At 39.8% G+C, this 16,285-nt stretch overlaps 1 protein-coding gene across 1 annotated transcript in view; it reads left to right on the forward strand.

The window, feature by feature from the left end:
* Positions 1-16,285, forward strand: part of SORCS3 (sortilin related VPS10 domain containing receptor 3) — a 209,817-nt gene that overhangs the window by 67,464 nt on the left and 126,068 nt on the right. The window contains exon 4 of the mRNA XM_026851516.1: positions 4,884-5,042. Coding sequence (XP_026707317.1) covers positions 4,884-5,042 — 159 coding nt within the window. The remainder of the gene's footprint in view (positions 1-4,883; positions 5,043-16,285) is intronic.

A 16,285-nucleotide genomic window follows, 5' to 3' on the forward strand; every position in this document is an offset into this window, starting at 1 on the left:
AAAAAAAAAAAAAAAAAAAAAAAAAAAAAAAAGCAAGCCTTTTCATGTTTAAGCTGAGCTCATTCGACATGGAAATCACTATGAAGGTGTAAACATGGAACTTTGGAACTTTTAAGCTTCTGTTTTTGCCGCAGTGTTTGTGGCAGAGCTGTGTTTTCAATTGCAGAAGAGGACAGTGCAGTGTTGCAGAGCAAATTGCTAATACTCTGCTAAGGAGCTACGTTTCTTTTGTAGCCATGGAGGCTTGGGTGGTTTGTAGGTGTATTTTTTTTTTTAAACACTTTTGTTTATTTCTTTTTAGAATAGCACTTTATAGAGGCGACTGAGAATGTGACTGGGACCTCTCAAAAAGACTGCTGATGAAAAGCACATTAAAATGAAGAAGAAAATCAGAAGGCAGTACACAATAGTTTAATGCTATCTACTTATTTCTGGGAATAAAAGACATTTATTTTGAACTTGTCTTCTTTATTAATTTACTAGGATGCTTCCTGCTAATGTAGCTGAGTTGTACTACTGCTACAGATATTGTATTTATAAAACTCTGTGCTGATTTAAAGAGATGTACTTTGGTAATTTACAGTGAAAATTTATGTTGGTTGAGAAAAATAAAAGGATTCAATGAAAATTAATATTAATAAAAATGCCTTTTATGTGGCACATTGTTTCATTATTTTTTGTCCAGATATAGTTTATTAAAAGGTTCGGTTGTGTACAAATCAGATCTCTTGTGTTGGGATAATGCAGAGCCAAGGAGCAAGAGTGGTGATAAAGCTTTTGAATCTGATGCTATGGATGCAGGTAATATTATGGGGGTGTCTGTATGCGGTTTTTCGTGTGCCTTGGGTGCAGAGGGAGGAGAATAGCAGTGACATGCCAAGCAGAACTGCTAACATGAGGGCAGAGAGATGAAGGGTACAAATGCCAAGCTATAGGGGAGTTTTTAGCATAACTGCAGTAGACAGATTCAGGCAGATACGAGTTCAGGCTAATTGAAGCTTCAAGCCAATCTGGGCACGTTGTAGTTATCGTGGTCATGAGAAGTGTGCTAGCTCATTATTGGTGTGGTTCAGTATTCTAAATCACAGTCATCTTTGTGCCTGACTAGCTTGGAGCAGAGGAAGGGGAGTGTGCTGCTATCTTGACTCATCCACCCAGACATAGTCTTTGTGAAACCAGTACAGAGGAAGATGTTTGTGTTAAGCTAGTTACACACCTGGGATTTTAATCAGAGTAACAGAAACTTAGATTCTCTGTTACAAATCCTGCCTTAGTTTTTATTATATCAGCCCCATCAGAGAGAATGCTGTTTTAGTGGATTTTTGCTGTGATATGGTGTCCTTCTTTCCCACTTCTGCATTTGTTCAGAGCTCCTTTAAGGGCCCTACATGCTCTTCAACAAATATGAGTGACTCTTAGCTACTTCTTTGCATCGTGTACAAAATACATCATGGCAAGTGTAGGTATGACACCTCCCCTCCTTGTTCTTTTTGCCTGCAGCCTGTGCTTATTTCCTGGTATAAATCCCCTTGAACTCTTCAGAGCTGGATGTGTTTCCAGATCATGTGCCAAAGATATCAGTCCATATGTCATAGTTTATGTTCTTGCAACGTGGCCTCTCTGAATCATCTACCTTCTATGCACTTTCCTTGCTGGTGTCTGGTGTTCTGCTGAGCTGGAGTTCATGGAGAACAGCTCCTTATCTGCCCACATCATTGCCTGCAAAGCTGCTGCTTTAAAGGACGTATACCACATACCAGACAGCTTTCTTCCTCCGCATTCATCTCCTAAGGAGCTACCTGAAATTCAGTCTGATTGTCAGCCTGGTTTGTTTTGTCTGGTGCTTGCCATTCATTGTCCATTGAATTTTGGAGGTCATGCTGTAGCCTCTAGAGAAAAAGCTCTGTAGTATAAACTACCTCATCTCAAGTATGTTTTCAGGGACTTACCCTTAGCAGTAATCAATCCTGCTTCCCCTTCCCCTCTCCACTTAAACTATAGAAGACAGCAACTGAAAACAGTATTTTTTCATATATATAGAGGTGTGTGTATATATATATATGTATTCTAGGATGTAGCAGGTGAAATGTAATTTCCTTTTTAATAAGGGCTGCCATTTAATTTAATATTATAGAGCAGTATTAGATCTTAAACCTATAAATTACATTTGACAACTCTCTGGTGCTCCTTTGCCATTCCTTATGGCAATTATAAATGGCAACATAGGGTGCTGGCAGAAATGCTCATTCTGACTGGAGTTTGTTTATTGGCTCTTAATGAAAAGCAATTAATCTAAATCACTACTGGGGTGAATCCTTCACCCTGGCCCCATAATGAGAAGTGGTGGTTTCAGGCCTTTGACAAATGTCCTGCTATTTCCCCTGCCAAAAGTTGTCCCTTCCCCCCATAGAAGAATTTTTTCTAGAAGAAAAAATACAAAAAATAATTAAAAAAATAAAGCTCAGAGTCTCTCCCACTCTTCTTTCCTGCTTGCCACATAGCAAAACTGTGGACCAGTCCTAGCTTCATGATTGTTTTTCACTCTGAGCCTTAGTTCTTCCATCCTGCTTTGTGTAGGATCAGCCTTGCCTGGGAGGATGGATGACAACAGAGATGCTGGGTGTTTTCTTTTCTCCATTTGAAGATATCAGAACTGGGTAAAGGGGGGTGGGTGACTAGTGCGATGGCATTTACAATAAGGTATGACTGTTGCTAGACTCTTTCAGCTTTCCCTCTAGCTCTTAATTTCCCTAGCTTGATGGTTTTATTATTTGATCTTGCAACCACTGTTACGCTTTCAGAGGAACAAATTGCCAGACTTTATGAACCATCTGGTGGAAACATCACCTTTTCAGTCTCATCTGACCCATTTCTTGAACTATCCACTGAAGTGTTGCAGATCGTGTGCGGAAGGGCAGAGTGGATGTTTTGCATGTGTACCACAACAGATCTATGCAACTGTTAGCTGTCTTGTGCTCCTTATCTGAGGGTGGAACTTTTAACAGTGAACTTTTAACGTACGGTATTATTAACTTTGTAACCTTCTGTGACATCAGGTGGAAAATCTTTTTAGTCCTGAAGTGTCCTTCCTTTTAAATGTAAGATCTCTCAGGAATATCTTGTTATATTGGCAATCTTACATCCTTCTTCCATTCTGCAGAAGCAAGTGATTTTTACTAAACTATGTTACAGTTCTCTGTCTGGCATAGGCAATATGCTTTAGATGAACAGGGGTATACTTGGGGGACAAAATGTCTTTGAAATTTAAGATACCAGTGACAGAAAAAAATATCTTGAAATAATGGGGAAACCTTTTTTGTTTGGAACAAAATGAAATACGTATTTTGATCTGATTAGAAAGAAGAAATGTACCAAAACTTCCATTTAGGTGGAGGCCATTGGGACCCTATACACAATACTAATTCCCAGGGAGTCAGTTGCCTGTGGGGGACATTTCTCATTTTCCATGTTGTGCTCCAGAGCACAATGGAAATGCACTTTTTCAGGACTTGATGTGTGGCTTTCTGTGGGAATGGGTAGAGATTGCTTTACAAGGCTGGTAAGCAGTATATGTGAGGGGTGTTGAAGGAGCTCTGAGCTCAAGCTAGGTGGATTCACCCTGGGACAATGTTTGTTTCTAGTTTTAAAGGCCCTTTTCATTTTGTAATGGAAAGGATCAGAAACCATTTACATTATATTCACTTTCGCTTGGTGGCTTCATGGAGTTAATGAGGTGCTTAAGATTAAACAAGTGCTGAAATTTTTTGGTTGATCAAGGTCTAACATACCAAGGGTCTTACCATTACTTGTAACTGATTTTGCTGACAAAATTAATGTATTTCCCTAGTCTTGAAATTGGAGCTCTGTGAAGTTGGATAGAAGTTAACATGGACATGAGTGTAACAAAACTGCAGTGGATCTCGGCTAGCTGATCATCCTGCAGCTAGCTAAAAAAGGCAGTTTCTATTTTTGTTTCAGTTACTGTATCAATAACCTGCTGTGTTTAGCCCAGCTCTAATTTATTTCCCACTGTTTGCCTTTATTTTATGGTACTGGCATTTGCTTTAATGTGATGTCATTTTCTCCAGATGTTAATAAGATGGTGTTAATGTTTCCACAACATTTTTCTTGATAACATTTATGTAGAGCATGCCATCTGATAATGTGGAATCAACCCATTTTAAAATATTGGTAATAATTTTCTAATTAAAATTAGAGGCTCAGAAGTGTTTTCCTCCCTGTACAAATTGAGGTCATACACTTTCCCGCACTTGGGGAAAATTATGTGTTCACTGAATGAATGAATATATTCTACTGTATAAATTGGAAGCATGATATATGAGATCATATATCAATGTTTGCACACATACATATGGACTGTTTTCAGATGCTAGCAGCTGATCCAGGTAGGCATTCTGTGTTTCTGGTGAAGTGATGCTTTCATTTGTAGCTCTGCAGTCCTTAAATCTTAGGAGTGCCCTGTTGTATTGGAGAGAGTATTCCACATTTGGGAATAGAGGTGGTAGACTGGAAAGGGACCAGAGAAGCCTGGTGTGGCTGTCTGAAGTTGTTATGTTCAACCAAAATTAACTTTGATATCAACATAGCATTTTTCATTCTTGCTGGGCTTTCTGAATTTATCTGGATAAAAATATAATGAAAAAAAGGAATCACTGAATGAATCTATGAATGAATCACCAAATAAAATGGAAGTGAAACACTGAAAAGAAGAAACCTATTTGGGAAATCCTATGGGATTTCTACACTGTTGAGCAATGTTCTGAATACATCTAATAGGAATCCATGCTGTATGATCTCACTTTTAAATGATGTTCAGTTTCATTTTTCCATTAACACTCTTTTACCTCTATTTTTCTGTTTAGATCATGCTTCTTAGTGATCCAGAGATTGAGAGCAGCATCCTCATCAGCTCTGATGAAGGGGCTACCTACCAGAAATACCGTCTGAACTTCTATATCCAGAGCTTGCTCTTCCACCCCAAGCAGGAGGAGTGGATCTTGGCCTATAGTCTGGATCAAAAGGTGAGCAATTGATTTCTTATCTTGATTTCGTATCTTCTTGAGCCAGCTGTTGAATGGGATCGTGTCTAGAACAGTACACTTCCAGAGATGGTGAAAAAATTATGGTGGGCTTTGCTGCTCTTGCCTTGCAGATTTAAATATGCTCAAAACCCACCCAGTGACTCCAAAGCAAGCTTGGTAAAGGGAATGGAGTTATAAAGTGATGGTGATGGGTATGAAAACTATAGTAGTGGTCATGATATGAAAGATGATAAGAATCTCAGATTTCACATGACCTATGGAGCTTTTCTAAAAATCTGTTGATTTGTAGGCCTTGGTGACTGCTGAGCTGTCTTTGAGGATCAAGCACTCAGGCTAAGTTGGTCCATAACAACCGGGTGTTGTGTGTGAGGGGATGCTCTTTCTGCTTGCAAACTGAACTCAGTTATTTGGAAATCAGTGAGCAGCAACAGATGACAAACTCCTCTGTGCCACTTTTAAGTCACTTTTCAGTGCCTTCTGTTAGTGAGACAGCTCTTAAGTCTGTTACTTGTCCTTAGTAAGCCTGTTCTTACATGGCACTCATCTGTCTTGAAAGATGCTGAGCAATGCAGGTGCAATGTGACTTGTAAAGTGTTATGGCTATGGTATGTGTGCTTTGGTCTGGAACAGCAATCTCACTATAACCAAAAGCTGAGACACAGACTGGATGATCAAGTCACAAATTTTAGAAAGCTTAAAACTTGCCAAGCTTTTATCTTTCTTTTCTTCCATTTCTGTCATTCATAGACTCTGAAAAGTAAAAACATGCTGAAGAGGCACTTAAAGTTTTTTCACACTAATCTGTCAAGTGTGCGTGTGTGTGTTCTGGGTGGGATTTTTAATTCTTACAGTTATTTTTGAAGTTTTCTAAAGTAGTCAGTCTCACATCCCAGATATAAGGATAATACACCCGAAATATTGTGCCTCTTGTATTTGATAGAATTTCCTTTGAAAGGCTAGTGAAAGTCTTTACCCAAGCAGTCACTGAGAGTATAATCAAATAATCTACTTTTGTGTTACTTTCCAATGCAACCTTTCCATCCACTTGTTAGGAGAATGCTATGGCAGGCACCAGGTGGTTTGCTGCTATGCTACTGATGATGCTTGAGTGACATTTGCAAGCACAAAGCTATTGCAGATACATTCCTTTCATAGCACCAAGTCCTTACTGTATGAAGGTGTTAGTCAAATGTCAGATAGTTTTATGCACTCAGATGTAACAGGGATTTTGAAGTAGGCTAGAAGAGACCAATCTATTTGATGTCATGGAATGGTTTGATGCCATTTTTAAACTGGAGGTAAACTTTTTAAACTGTACTGGTGTTTGCAAAGCAACAGCCCTGATAGAAACAGATGTGTGAAGAGGCAGTCATGGTTGTGAGATGCCAGGTAGGACATGATGAGTATGTGTTTGCAAGGAGACCAGCTGTAGTGAGTGTGGAGCATCAGGTCTTGGACTGAAAAACTGTATTTCTATTTCCAGTGCTTTGTAGGCTTTTTATGACATGTTAGCCACTGGAAGGAGAAATCAAAATACAAAGTATGCACACAGACTGGACTGTGAGGTTGTAATTATGCTCCCTTGGTCTAATACAGTGGTTCAGGAGCATTTTTTCTTCTGCTCTTTCAAACTATCGCATCTGAGTGCCCACCTCAGCGGTTCTCTTCTGCTCAGAAGAGAGCCAGGGAAAATGACCTGTAGGTTAGAAACATCCTGAGGCTGCTGGCATTTTAGCCCAGGAACTGAACAAATTTATCACAGTGTAAGAGCAAAGATGCTCTGCAGCTTGTTGGTCAAATGGAAAGGGAACAACGCAAAGTTCAGGCTTTGTCTTTGTCTGCCTTTGGGTTCAAAGCCACTCATGATGCCGCCTTCAGTGTTCAGAAAGATGGCCTTAAGTACTGGTTGGAAGTTGATCTTTGAGTGGAACCATGGAGGCAGCCTTCTTCCTAGTTGAAGCATTTGCTTAACATAACCCAGGTACAGATTGTGCTTGGTCACATCTTGGCTTTAGTAAGTGCTGTAGAAGAATTGTCACTCTGGCTCAGGATCATGCAGCTTCACTGCAGTTACAGTTGATACTGAGATAATGGGCAGTGCTGTTAGAGTGCAAAGGCAGTGCTGTAGATTGTGGCAGTGGTGCTATGTGAAGTCTTCAGACGAAGTCTGCTGAGAAGCTGGTGTAATACATTCCTGCCTGTTTGGAAACAAGAGTACTGTCACAGCTGAGTGTGAACCAGAGGTCAGCCATGTCCTTCTGTGAGATGGAGGCTAGGCCAATGACAAAACAAAGTGTCTTTTAGGCTAAAAATTCTGAACCCTTACGTAGCTTCATCAGGTCTTGTGCATTTTCTTAAGATTTTTGTGGTGGTTCTCTCTTTTTCTCTAGAAGCCAGGTCTGGTTCTCACACCTTCCCACACTGCTGTGCCATGCCCTCTCTCCTAGCTGTGATCATGGGATCATGCCAGTGGCAATGACCATTTGATCTCTCTACTGCTGATCGAAAGAGGGATATCAAGAGCTCCTAACATAAGTGGCTAGAGAGGCTGCAGTTGTGCAGAGGCTGCAGTTGTGAGAAGCCTATCCAAAGAGATGCCATGCTGTTGTCAGGGGCTAATTCTCCAACTGCAGCCTGGTTCAGCTGGTACTCCTCTGTTCTTTGTTTTCGTGCACATTTTCCTGTGAGGCAGCATGAAGTCACCTGGCACAAATTAGGTTGTGCTGCTCTGAAACACTTTTGATTTAAAAGCATGAAAGGACAATAAAATAGAAAGTTTATTACTAGTCTGTAACCTGCAGGTAATATTCGTCCACAGACACTGTGACAAGGAAGGTGCTGATGAAAGTCAGTGACTTGCTGTATGTTCAGTGCTGCAGCCACCCCTACAGTGAGAGACCATAATGTTCCACCTCTCTCAGTTAAAAGTGTGTTTGACCTTTAAAGGCTATTTGTAATGACTACTTTAGAGGCAGATTTAAAAATACACATAACTGAAAACAAATCAAATACATACAATTTGACTCCTAGCAGTAGGAACTATTAAGGGAAGATCTAATCCATCCTCTCATAACTGTGAATGTGTAATCAAGTTTGCAAATTTAATTTAATTTCTTAGATTACAAAATAGATTTCAGAGTAATATTTATTAATTTTCTTTCAATTAAAATTAATAATATGGTGTTTTAAGCAAACTGTGGTCAGCTTGGAAATTAATGAGAAAATCCATTTTGCCTAGGATGTTGTTCCACATAGTAAAATGAAATATCAACAGCTAGTGCCCTACAAATAATTGATTTGGTCAGTGCCTAGATCAGAAGATTTTAAAGTTGTTTTGTGTATAGCAATAGAAAACAATATTGAAGTTTTTGTGTGAATAAAGATAGTCAATGTTTTGGATCTTCTTGTAAGAAAGTTTTCCTGAGATCTTTTTAACCTACAGTTCCATGGCTGTGATTCAAGCCTCTTTTTTAATCATTGTTTTGTCCTAAACATTCCTCCTTTTTAGCTAATGTCTCCACATTTGACAATATTAGACTATTTATTTGGTTGATTGAAAAAAACCAACCAACCAACTAAAAAAATGCATCATATTTTGAAATTATGTCTTCTAATAGAATTATTGTGCCTTTCAAGTTGGTGTATTAGAAGGTATATTCACTATTCCAAACCTAGAAGGTGTATTCACTATTCAAAGGCAGTAGTAAATAAATGGAATAATGTAGAACTCTGACACCCTTGTGGAGCCACAGTCTTTACATGTCCTCTGCTGTTTGACAGTGGCCAAGTGATAACTGTTTTCAGAATATGGTATCCCAGTTAGTTTTCTATAACTTGCATAAGAGAATGCTAGAGACCTCAGACCTCAGACCGACAGTATGTATCCATGGTATACAAGGCTTGTCATCTCTTTCCTGAGCAAGTGATGCCTTCCTGTGGTAAAATTCTAGTTGTGAATCTCCTCAGCCAGTCACTGTTACACCAGTATTACGTGTAGATTTGATTGTAAGTTTATGCTTTCAGCTTCTCCTGCTGGTGCTCTCTTACTCAGCCTTGATGCTCAGGCGTTGCAGGATGCTCTGCAGATAGACTTACTGTACTCACTGTTCCTGCTATAGGCTTGTCGTTGAATAATCCCACTCCTCTAGTTTATCCCTTGCATGGACCTGTTTTTATACTAACCTTTGGACTTTTGCTACCAGTCTCATGTGATTCTAGTTTGAAGCCCAAGCCTCACAGAAATCATACGTCTGAAAATGACTTTCTCCTTCTTTAAGAGAAGGAGCCTATCTCTTCTCAACAGAACTTGTTGAAATATGTCTTTGTAGCTGAGAAAGCAAAAGGCTTTCTGACAATTTTATCTCTTCCATCAGCTAAAATAATTGCATACAGCATCAGTTCAGTCCCCGAATCTTTTATTACCACTCTCATATGGGTATTGTCCCACTTTTTCTTGCCTGGGGCTATTCACAGGAGCAAGGAAGGAGATTTAGTGAGAGGAATGGAGCTCAGCAGGCTTTCTGAAAGATGTTTTGCTTGGTGGCTGCTGGTTAACTCATTGATTTAAGGACAAATCACAGCTGCCACCATTTGTTTTCTTTTCAAAGTATCCAAAGAGTTTTTGAGGATACTTCCTCAGTATGAGTTGACACAGCATATAATTCCTGTTCTTCCTTTTTTTAGTCAATTATGACCCTCCTCTGCCTTGCTAACTCTCTTGTATCATCAAATAAATGCAGAATAGCTGAGCCAAAAAATCTGTTTATGTGGGCAGGAATGTATAGCAAGTTTGTAGACCCTAATGTCTTCTCACAATGTATAAAGCACAGACAGGAGTAATTTTTGCAGGGCTTTAAGCAAGCATGGGTGGGTGTACTACTTCCCCCTGAGCAGCCATGTGGCATTGTGCAATTATCAGGCCCTGGGAGGTTAATTTCATCTTGTGAGTTGAAAATCTTGGATGTCTTCCCAGTAGCTTTGTGTGTGTCTATTTTATTGATAAAATAGTGCAATCTCATGTGTGCATGTGTTGGTTCTGTTAATGGGCCCCCTGTGGCCTTTGACAGAAGGTGGACATTATTTAAACGTTATAGCCAATTTTGCTGTGAGTCAGGTTGGGTCCCATTAGTAGTGTCCGTATTGGCACTTGGATATGTGAGCCAATACAAAGGTAAAATGGGGCTTCATCCTCCACTTCTCACAGGTTTTTGCAAAAAATATATGGGAAGCCATTTTAAATGACCTTTGTATCAAAGCGTGATGGGAAGGGGAATATATGAAATAGATGTGATGTTCTCTGTTGAGAGTATTGGAAACTGCTTTATGGAGTACTGTGAAATCTCTTCCAGCATATACGTGAGGTATAGTCTTTGTTGCTGCCTTTCATAGTGATTGGGGATGAAAATCTTGAATTGGTCTTGCATTTCTGATATTAATATTTCAAGTGCCTCATGATTTGTCTCATCCAGGGAACAAACTAATTCTCAATAAGCTCAACTTTCTGCACCCCAGTACCTCTCTGAGCAATGGATCAGTCTGGAGGTGGAAACACGGGAGTCTCCAGCTCCATGGAATTTGTCTCATAATGATACTGAAACTTCTTTCAGAGCAACACACACAACTCTCTTCCATGAATATTTGTTTAAAAGATAATTTTAAAAGGAGACAAAATATTAGGGAAATAGGGAGAGAGATATTTAAAATATTTCAAATCACCAGTGTTAAGAGAAAAAAACTATGCAGAGAGATACAGTTCCACCTGTTCCTTACAGGCCAAACTGTGATTGGGAACCTGCTGGGAATAGGTGAGACTGAATAATTCACAGGCCAATTTAAATTACCCAGCTACACCATTATGAATTTGGGAACACTGGATAAACAAGAAGTTTGGCAATCAGTGACTTCTCCCTCCATAGGGCTTAATATTCAGCAGAAGGAGAACAAAAGAAAGTGAGTGTCTTAATATCTCTTTGAATGAGATGATAAATAAAATGTACAAGGTGGCATTCTGTTGTGCCATAAAGTTGCACCTGGTAGACAATATCAGGTCTGACTGGGGAGATTCCTTCAGTGCTGGGGATGTGGCAAGTGATGATCTGAAAACTGAATGTGGTGCCTGTCAGAGCCCTGACTATATTGACTAGACACTGCTGAATTTATCAAAAAGAATCACAGATAGCACTGGGACTACATGGGAAGGTTTTTTTTGTTTTTTTTTGTTTTTTTGTTTTTTTTTTTTTTTTTGTTTGTTTGTTTTTTGTTTGTTTTGTTTTTTTTTTTAAATAGCCTAGACACACAGAGCCAGAGCTACAAAGGAGGTGCTTCTCTGTTGCCAGGAGAAACTCTCCCCTGGAGTTTGGGCCCAGGCTCCTAGTACAAAATGAGGCAGGCAGCTAAGGGTGGGATTTTTTTTTGGGTTGAGTAGGATGCTGCCAAAGAAATCCAGTGAGATTTGCTGAGAGGAGGGCAAGGCTGGGTTGACGTTCTTCTCAAAGCACAGACACCTTATTCCAGGCAGTCATCCATCTTTTTCTGGGATTCTTTGTGATGAACCATTTTCATAGACTTATAGAACAGCCCAGGTTGGGAAGGATCACGAAAGATCATCTGGTCCAGCCTTTTGTGGGAAAGGGAGCGTACATGTGATTATCTAGCACCCTGTCTAGTCACGTCTTGAAAGCCATCAGTAAGAGGGACTCCATTACATCCCTGGGGAGGGAAGTTCCAATGATTGATTGTTCTCATTGTAATAAATGTCTTTCTGAAGATGAAACCTCTGTCTTTCTGAAGATGAAACCTCTCCTGGTGCAATGTACACCCCTTGTCTCTTGTCCTTTCCCTTATGAAGAGGAGTCATATAAAGAAATCAAGTCAGACCTTTATATGTACGTGCACACATACACATGGAGAAAAAGACAACTCTTCATCTCCTCTTCCTGGCATAATAGGTCACTGAGCTGGGACATTAGAGAGCCCTCAGTGCCCTGAAGGACCCTTGGTCTCTGTATCTTGGGGAGTGGCAGTGCTGCAGGGTTTCAGGCCTAGCTCCCCCTCCATCTGCTCTGCTCAGCTTCACTAGCACACAGACTGGGGGGTTGTATTCTCCTTCATTCCCAGCAAGCGCCCCAGCCCCTGGTCTCAGATTTTTCTGTGCCTCTAGTGGGGACTTAGGCACGTGGGGACTTCAGGGTTGCGTTCAGGTGAGGATATTGCAGTCTGGGTTGGAACTCCTGATGTTGTACAGTGCAATTCTAAGATAGTAGCTGCATACTGCAGATGTGTTTAAATTAAGCAGTGTGTGCTGCTGCACGTCCAAAGGGAGATGCGACTTCAGCCCAGGCCTGTAGGTTTCCTTTCCTTAGGAATTGAGGTATGGGGCTGATGACGAGAGGTGGGTTGGTGTCTACCTCACATCTCATTTTGTTACAAATCAGCAGGCACCCAGAGCTGTCACCTGATTCTCAGCAGCACTCCTGGTCCTGGAATTTAGATGTAACTGTAGTTTTCAGAAGTGTGAGCAACCTCTCCTTTTATCAGCAACAGCTCGAAACTGCACCTCTTGGGTGAAACTCAGCTTTTCTTAGCAAGATGTGAACATTATATTTAACAAGGAAACTAAGCTCTTTTTGCTCCCTCATGGATCCTCATGGTAGAATCGCTGCTTCATTGTATGATGTGAGAGAACACACTGGGGCTAATTTCTCATCATGGCTCATTGGTATCTGAAGAGCATGATGACTGTGGTTCCAGTCCTATGGATACAACACTCAGCTTTCAGATTTATCTTGCACCAGTCGCTTGGCGTTTGAGCATCCTGCAGAGTGAAGCTGGAGGCACATCTACTGCTTTCTTCTCTTCACCCAGAAGGGAAAGAAATGGAGGAAGCTGCCATAATAGCAATTACTCCTACAGGCCTATCATATTGAGCAATGAAATAAAGTGAGTATGTTGCCCAGATATAAAGGAACAAAGTGTTTCATGTTTAATACAAGCCTGATTACAGTAACTGCTCTTAGAAATCCCTACTATACTGACTGGTCCATTGTATTACACATTCATATTAAGAAGCAGTCCCTGCCCCAGAGAGCTTGCAATTAAACGTCAAACTGACAGACAAAGCATTGTCCCTGGAGTATCCATAGTGTATTCAGGCGCAGGTCATTAAAGTATTTCATTGCCTAACTACCAGTGAGGACTATAACAAAGTCAGAAACTGAACCCAGACTGAGTCCTGTTCCCATGACTTAACCACAAATAAGCCTTTCATCTCTTTGCCTTTTGAATGCTCTTCTGAGAACATCAGGTTCTACAAACATATCGTGTGTCCTTTGCTGGACAAGCCACCTGCCAGCAGCTAGCCCAGGCAGGCAGGGCTCCATCAAACAGATAAACTGAAATGTTAGTAAAGTTTAAAAAAACCCAAACCAAACACTGCCCCCCACCTCCCCAAACTCTTGAGATTGGGAATATTTAAAGGTAATTTACAGAAGTCTCTTCTTCAATATGGTAATGAACTGAAGAATCAAAATCACTTAACTTCATTTACAAATCATGAATATGTATCAGTGCCTTTAAATGAAAGGACGACTAAAACAGATATAGTGTTTGTTCAATTCATTAAAAGGAAGACAATTTATCAGGAGGTTTTTTCCACTCTTAAACTAAAGCTATATGCAAATGTAGGGAAATCAAAACCTTGCGCTAATTCTGCTGCATGATGAATATTTTTATAATTCTAATTAGAACCAGTCATTTAGTTCGGCAATTTCACCCAATCTAGCCAATTTGAAATTAAAATAGATGCCTTGATTACAAAACTCATTAGCAAAGAAGCACCCTTTTCGATAACCAGTTCATTTGGAATGCACAAACTGAATGAAGTGAGGAGCACTTGTGTTGTCAATTGCTGTAAGTGAAGTGAGCCTTAATTGTTAGCATTGTGAAGTATTTGTACTGCTGCATGTTTCATTGCAGTATAATATATCATTCATTAAATGTAACAAAAGTAGTTTTTAAATGATTTAATTAAGTGGTGTTGGTGCACCAGGTAATTTTTATAAAGTCAAATGTCGCAATTGTTTGCACTTGAAGTATTGATGGCCATTACTGTCGGAAGGAAGACGTATGACTATGCATTTATCATTCCGATTATGGTAAGCCTGACAGTTTTAATAGAAGATGAGAAATCAAGTTATGCAACCCTGGTTCTACTTCAGAAATGCCCAATGAATTTTGTCTTAGCAAAACAGTGAACTTCTGGCGTTTGATGATTTGTGTTGGCAAAAATAGAGTAACTGCTCGTGAAACTTGATTTAGCTAGAACAGACTTTCCTATTGCTTTTTATTTATGTTATAGATACTTCATGAACAGGTTTCACTTTGAAAAGGAAAATATAGAGATAAATGGAGCGAGACACATTCAGTGCTTAAATGTGCTCTTCTGCTGAAGCAACCTGGTTTATTGTGTAATAGAGCAAGGGTCCTGTGGTTTATTCCTGATCCATGCTAAATCATGGCTCTCTATTGATTTTATCTGGAGCCTAAGTGGGGTGAGGAGTGGGTATAAATGTAGCAAATGAGAATAAACATGAAGGAATGAAGCGTAAGAACATCAGGGGCATGATTTATTTTGCCTGACTGTAGAGATCTAAAATGTAGCAATGTGGACCTATATTAGGTGCCAAGGCTGCATGTAATAGCTGATGGTGATCTACTGAATGGTGTTGACTGATTTCTGGAAGCAAATGTAGGTGACTGTTTTAGGATGAGGTAAATTGTACCTTACTCATTTGACTAGGCCTCTACTGACTGTCAAGGAAGTAATTTCCTTTGCTGAGATGTAAGTATTTGCTGTATTACTTGAGATTAGGGGACTTGAAACCAACCCTGCTGTCTGGATGTGTGCAAAATGGATTACATGGGATATGATTACAATATGATCAAAGCAACAAAAAGCATTACATTTCCGAGTTCCTGGTATCGTGCCTGCAGGTTATATTGACCCACACCCTGGAGGAGAGACTAAACGTGACGTGCAAGCAAAGATGGAATTCCGAATTTTTAGTTTTTCTTGCATTTACATTTGTGTAGATGCAAGTTACCTACCAGGCTGCTTCACTGGAAGGAGAGAAATCCAGAAGGGTTCCTTTCACTTTTTTCCTTTTCCTTTCCTTTCCTTTCCTTTCCTTTCCTTTCCTTTCCTTTCCTTCCTTCCTTCCTTCCTTCCTTCCTTCCTTCCTTCCTTCCTTCCTTCCTTCCTTCCTTCCTTATTTCTTTCTTATTTCTTCCTTTCTTATTTCTTCCTTTCTTATTTCTTCCTTTCTTATTTCTTTTTTTTTTGGTTGTTGTTTGTTTGTTTGGTTTTGTTTTCCTTTGTCTTTCATATTGCTTTTCAAAGCTCTGTCTCATTTGCCTGTCCTGATGGCAACATTGTCTCCTCTGAAATCTGTTGAGCAGAATTATAGATGATATCACTTTCAGTTGAAGAAAGAGCACAATTCAGCTGTTGACTATGCTCAGATGTCTGCTGATGCTGAATATGGAAGGCTTCAGTCTGGTTCCTTTCCCCTCTCATTGAATTGATTCAATGTGGTGCTTGAGTTTAGAAATGTGACTATTCCAAGCCAAAGAACAACAGGATTAATTTTACCCAAAATATCACAGCTGAAGTAACAGAGAGGAGCCTTTGACAATTAATATAAACTTATGGGAATTGTCATTAAATTTTCCTTTTGAATAGCACTACATACAAAATGTAAAACTTAATAGAAAAAAAGGCAATCCTTACCTCATAGCATCCAAATGGTTTAGCCTGGGCCTAATTTTAAGGTTATGCATAAATGCTTTTTTGGATTAAAGACTCTGAGTACATAAGCTTTTACACATTGTGGTGTGAAGTCGTTACACAGACAGGCTTTCACTATTGCAGAGTGTCTGCAAAGACATAAAAGTCATGTATGGGCTTTTAGGGTTGGAATTTAGGTAACTTCACACTCTTGGGTTTTGCTGTTTTCTCATCATTCTTGAACGTTAAAGCCATAAAGCCAGGGAAGATGGGTCTACCAGCACCTAAAAGTATGCCGGTGGACATGTAGAATTCAATACAGAGGGAGACTGTTTAAATTCCTCAGACCAAGAGTGCTTTCTGCAAGATGGGGATTAAGAAGCTGTTATGTTTTGTTAACCAAGAAGGGTCGTGCTTTATACAGAAGTATTTGTAACCC

Source organism: Athene cunicularia (assembly GCF_003259725.1).
Source record: "Athene cunicularia isolate RWA chromosome 6 unlocalized genomic scaffold, athCun1 chr6_part1, whole genome shotgun sequence".
NCBI lineage: Eukaryota > Metazoa > Chordata > Aves > Strigiformes > Strigidae > Athene > Athene cunicularia.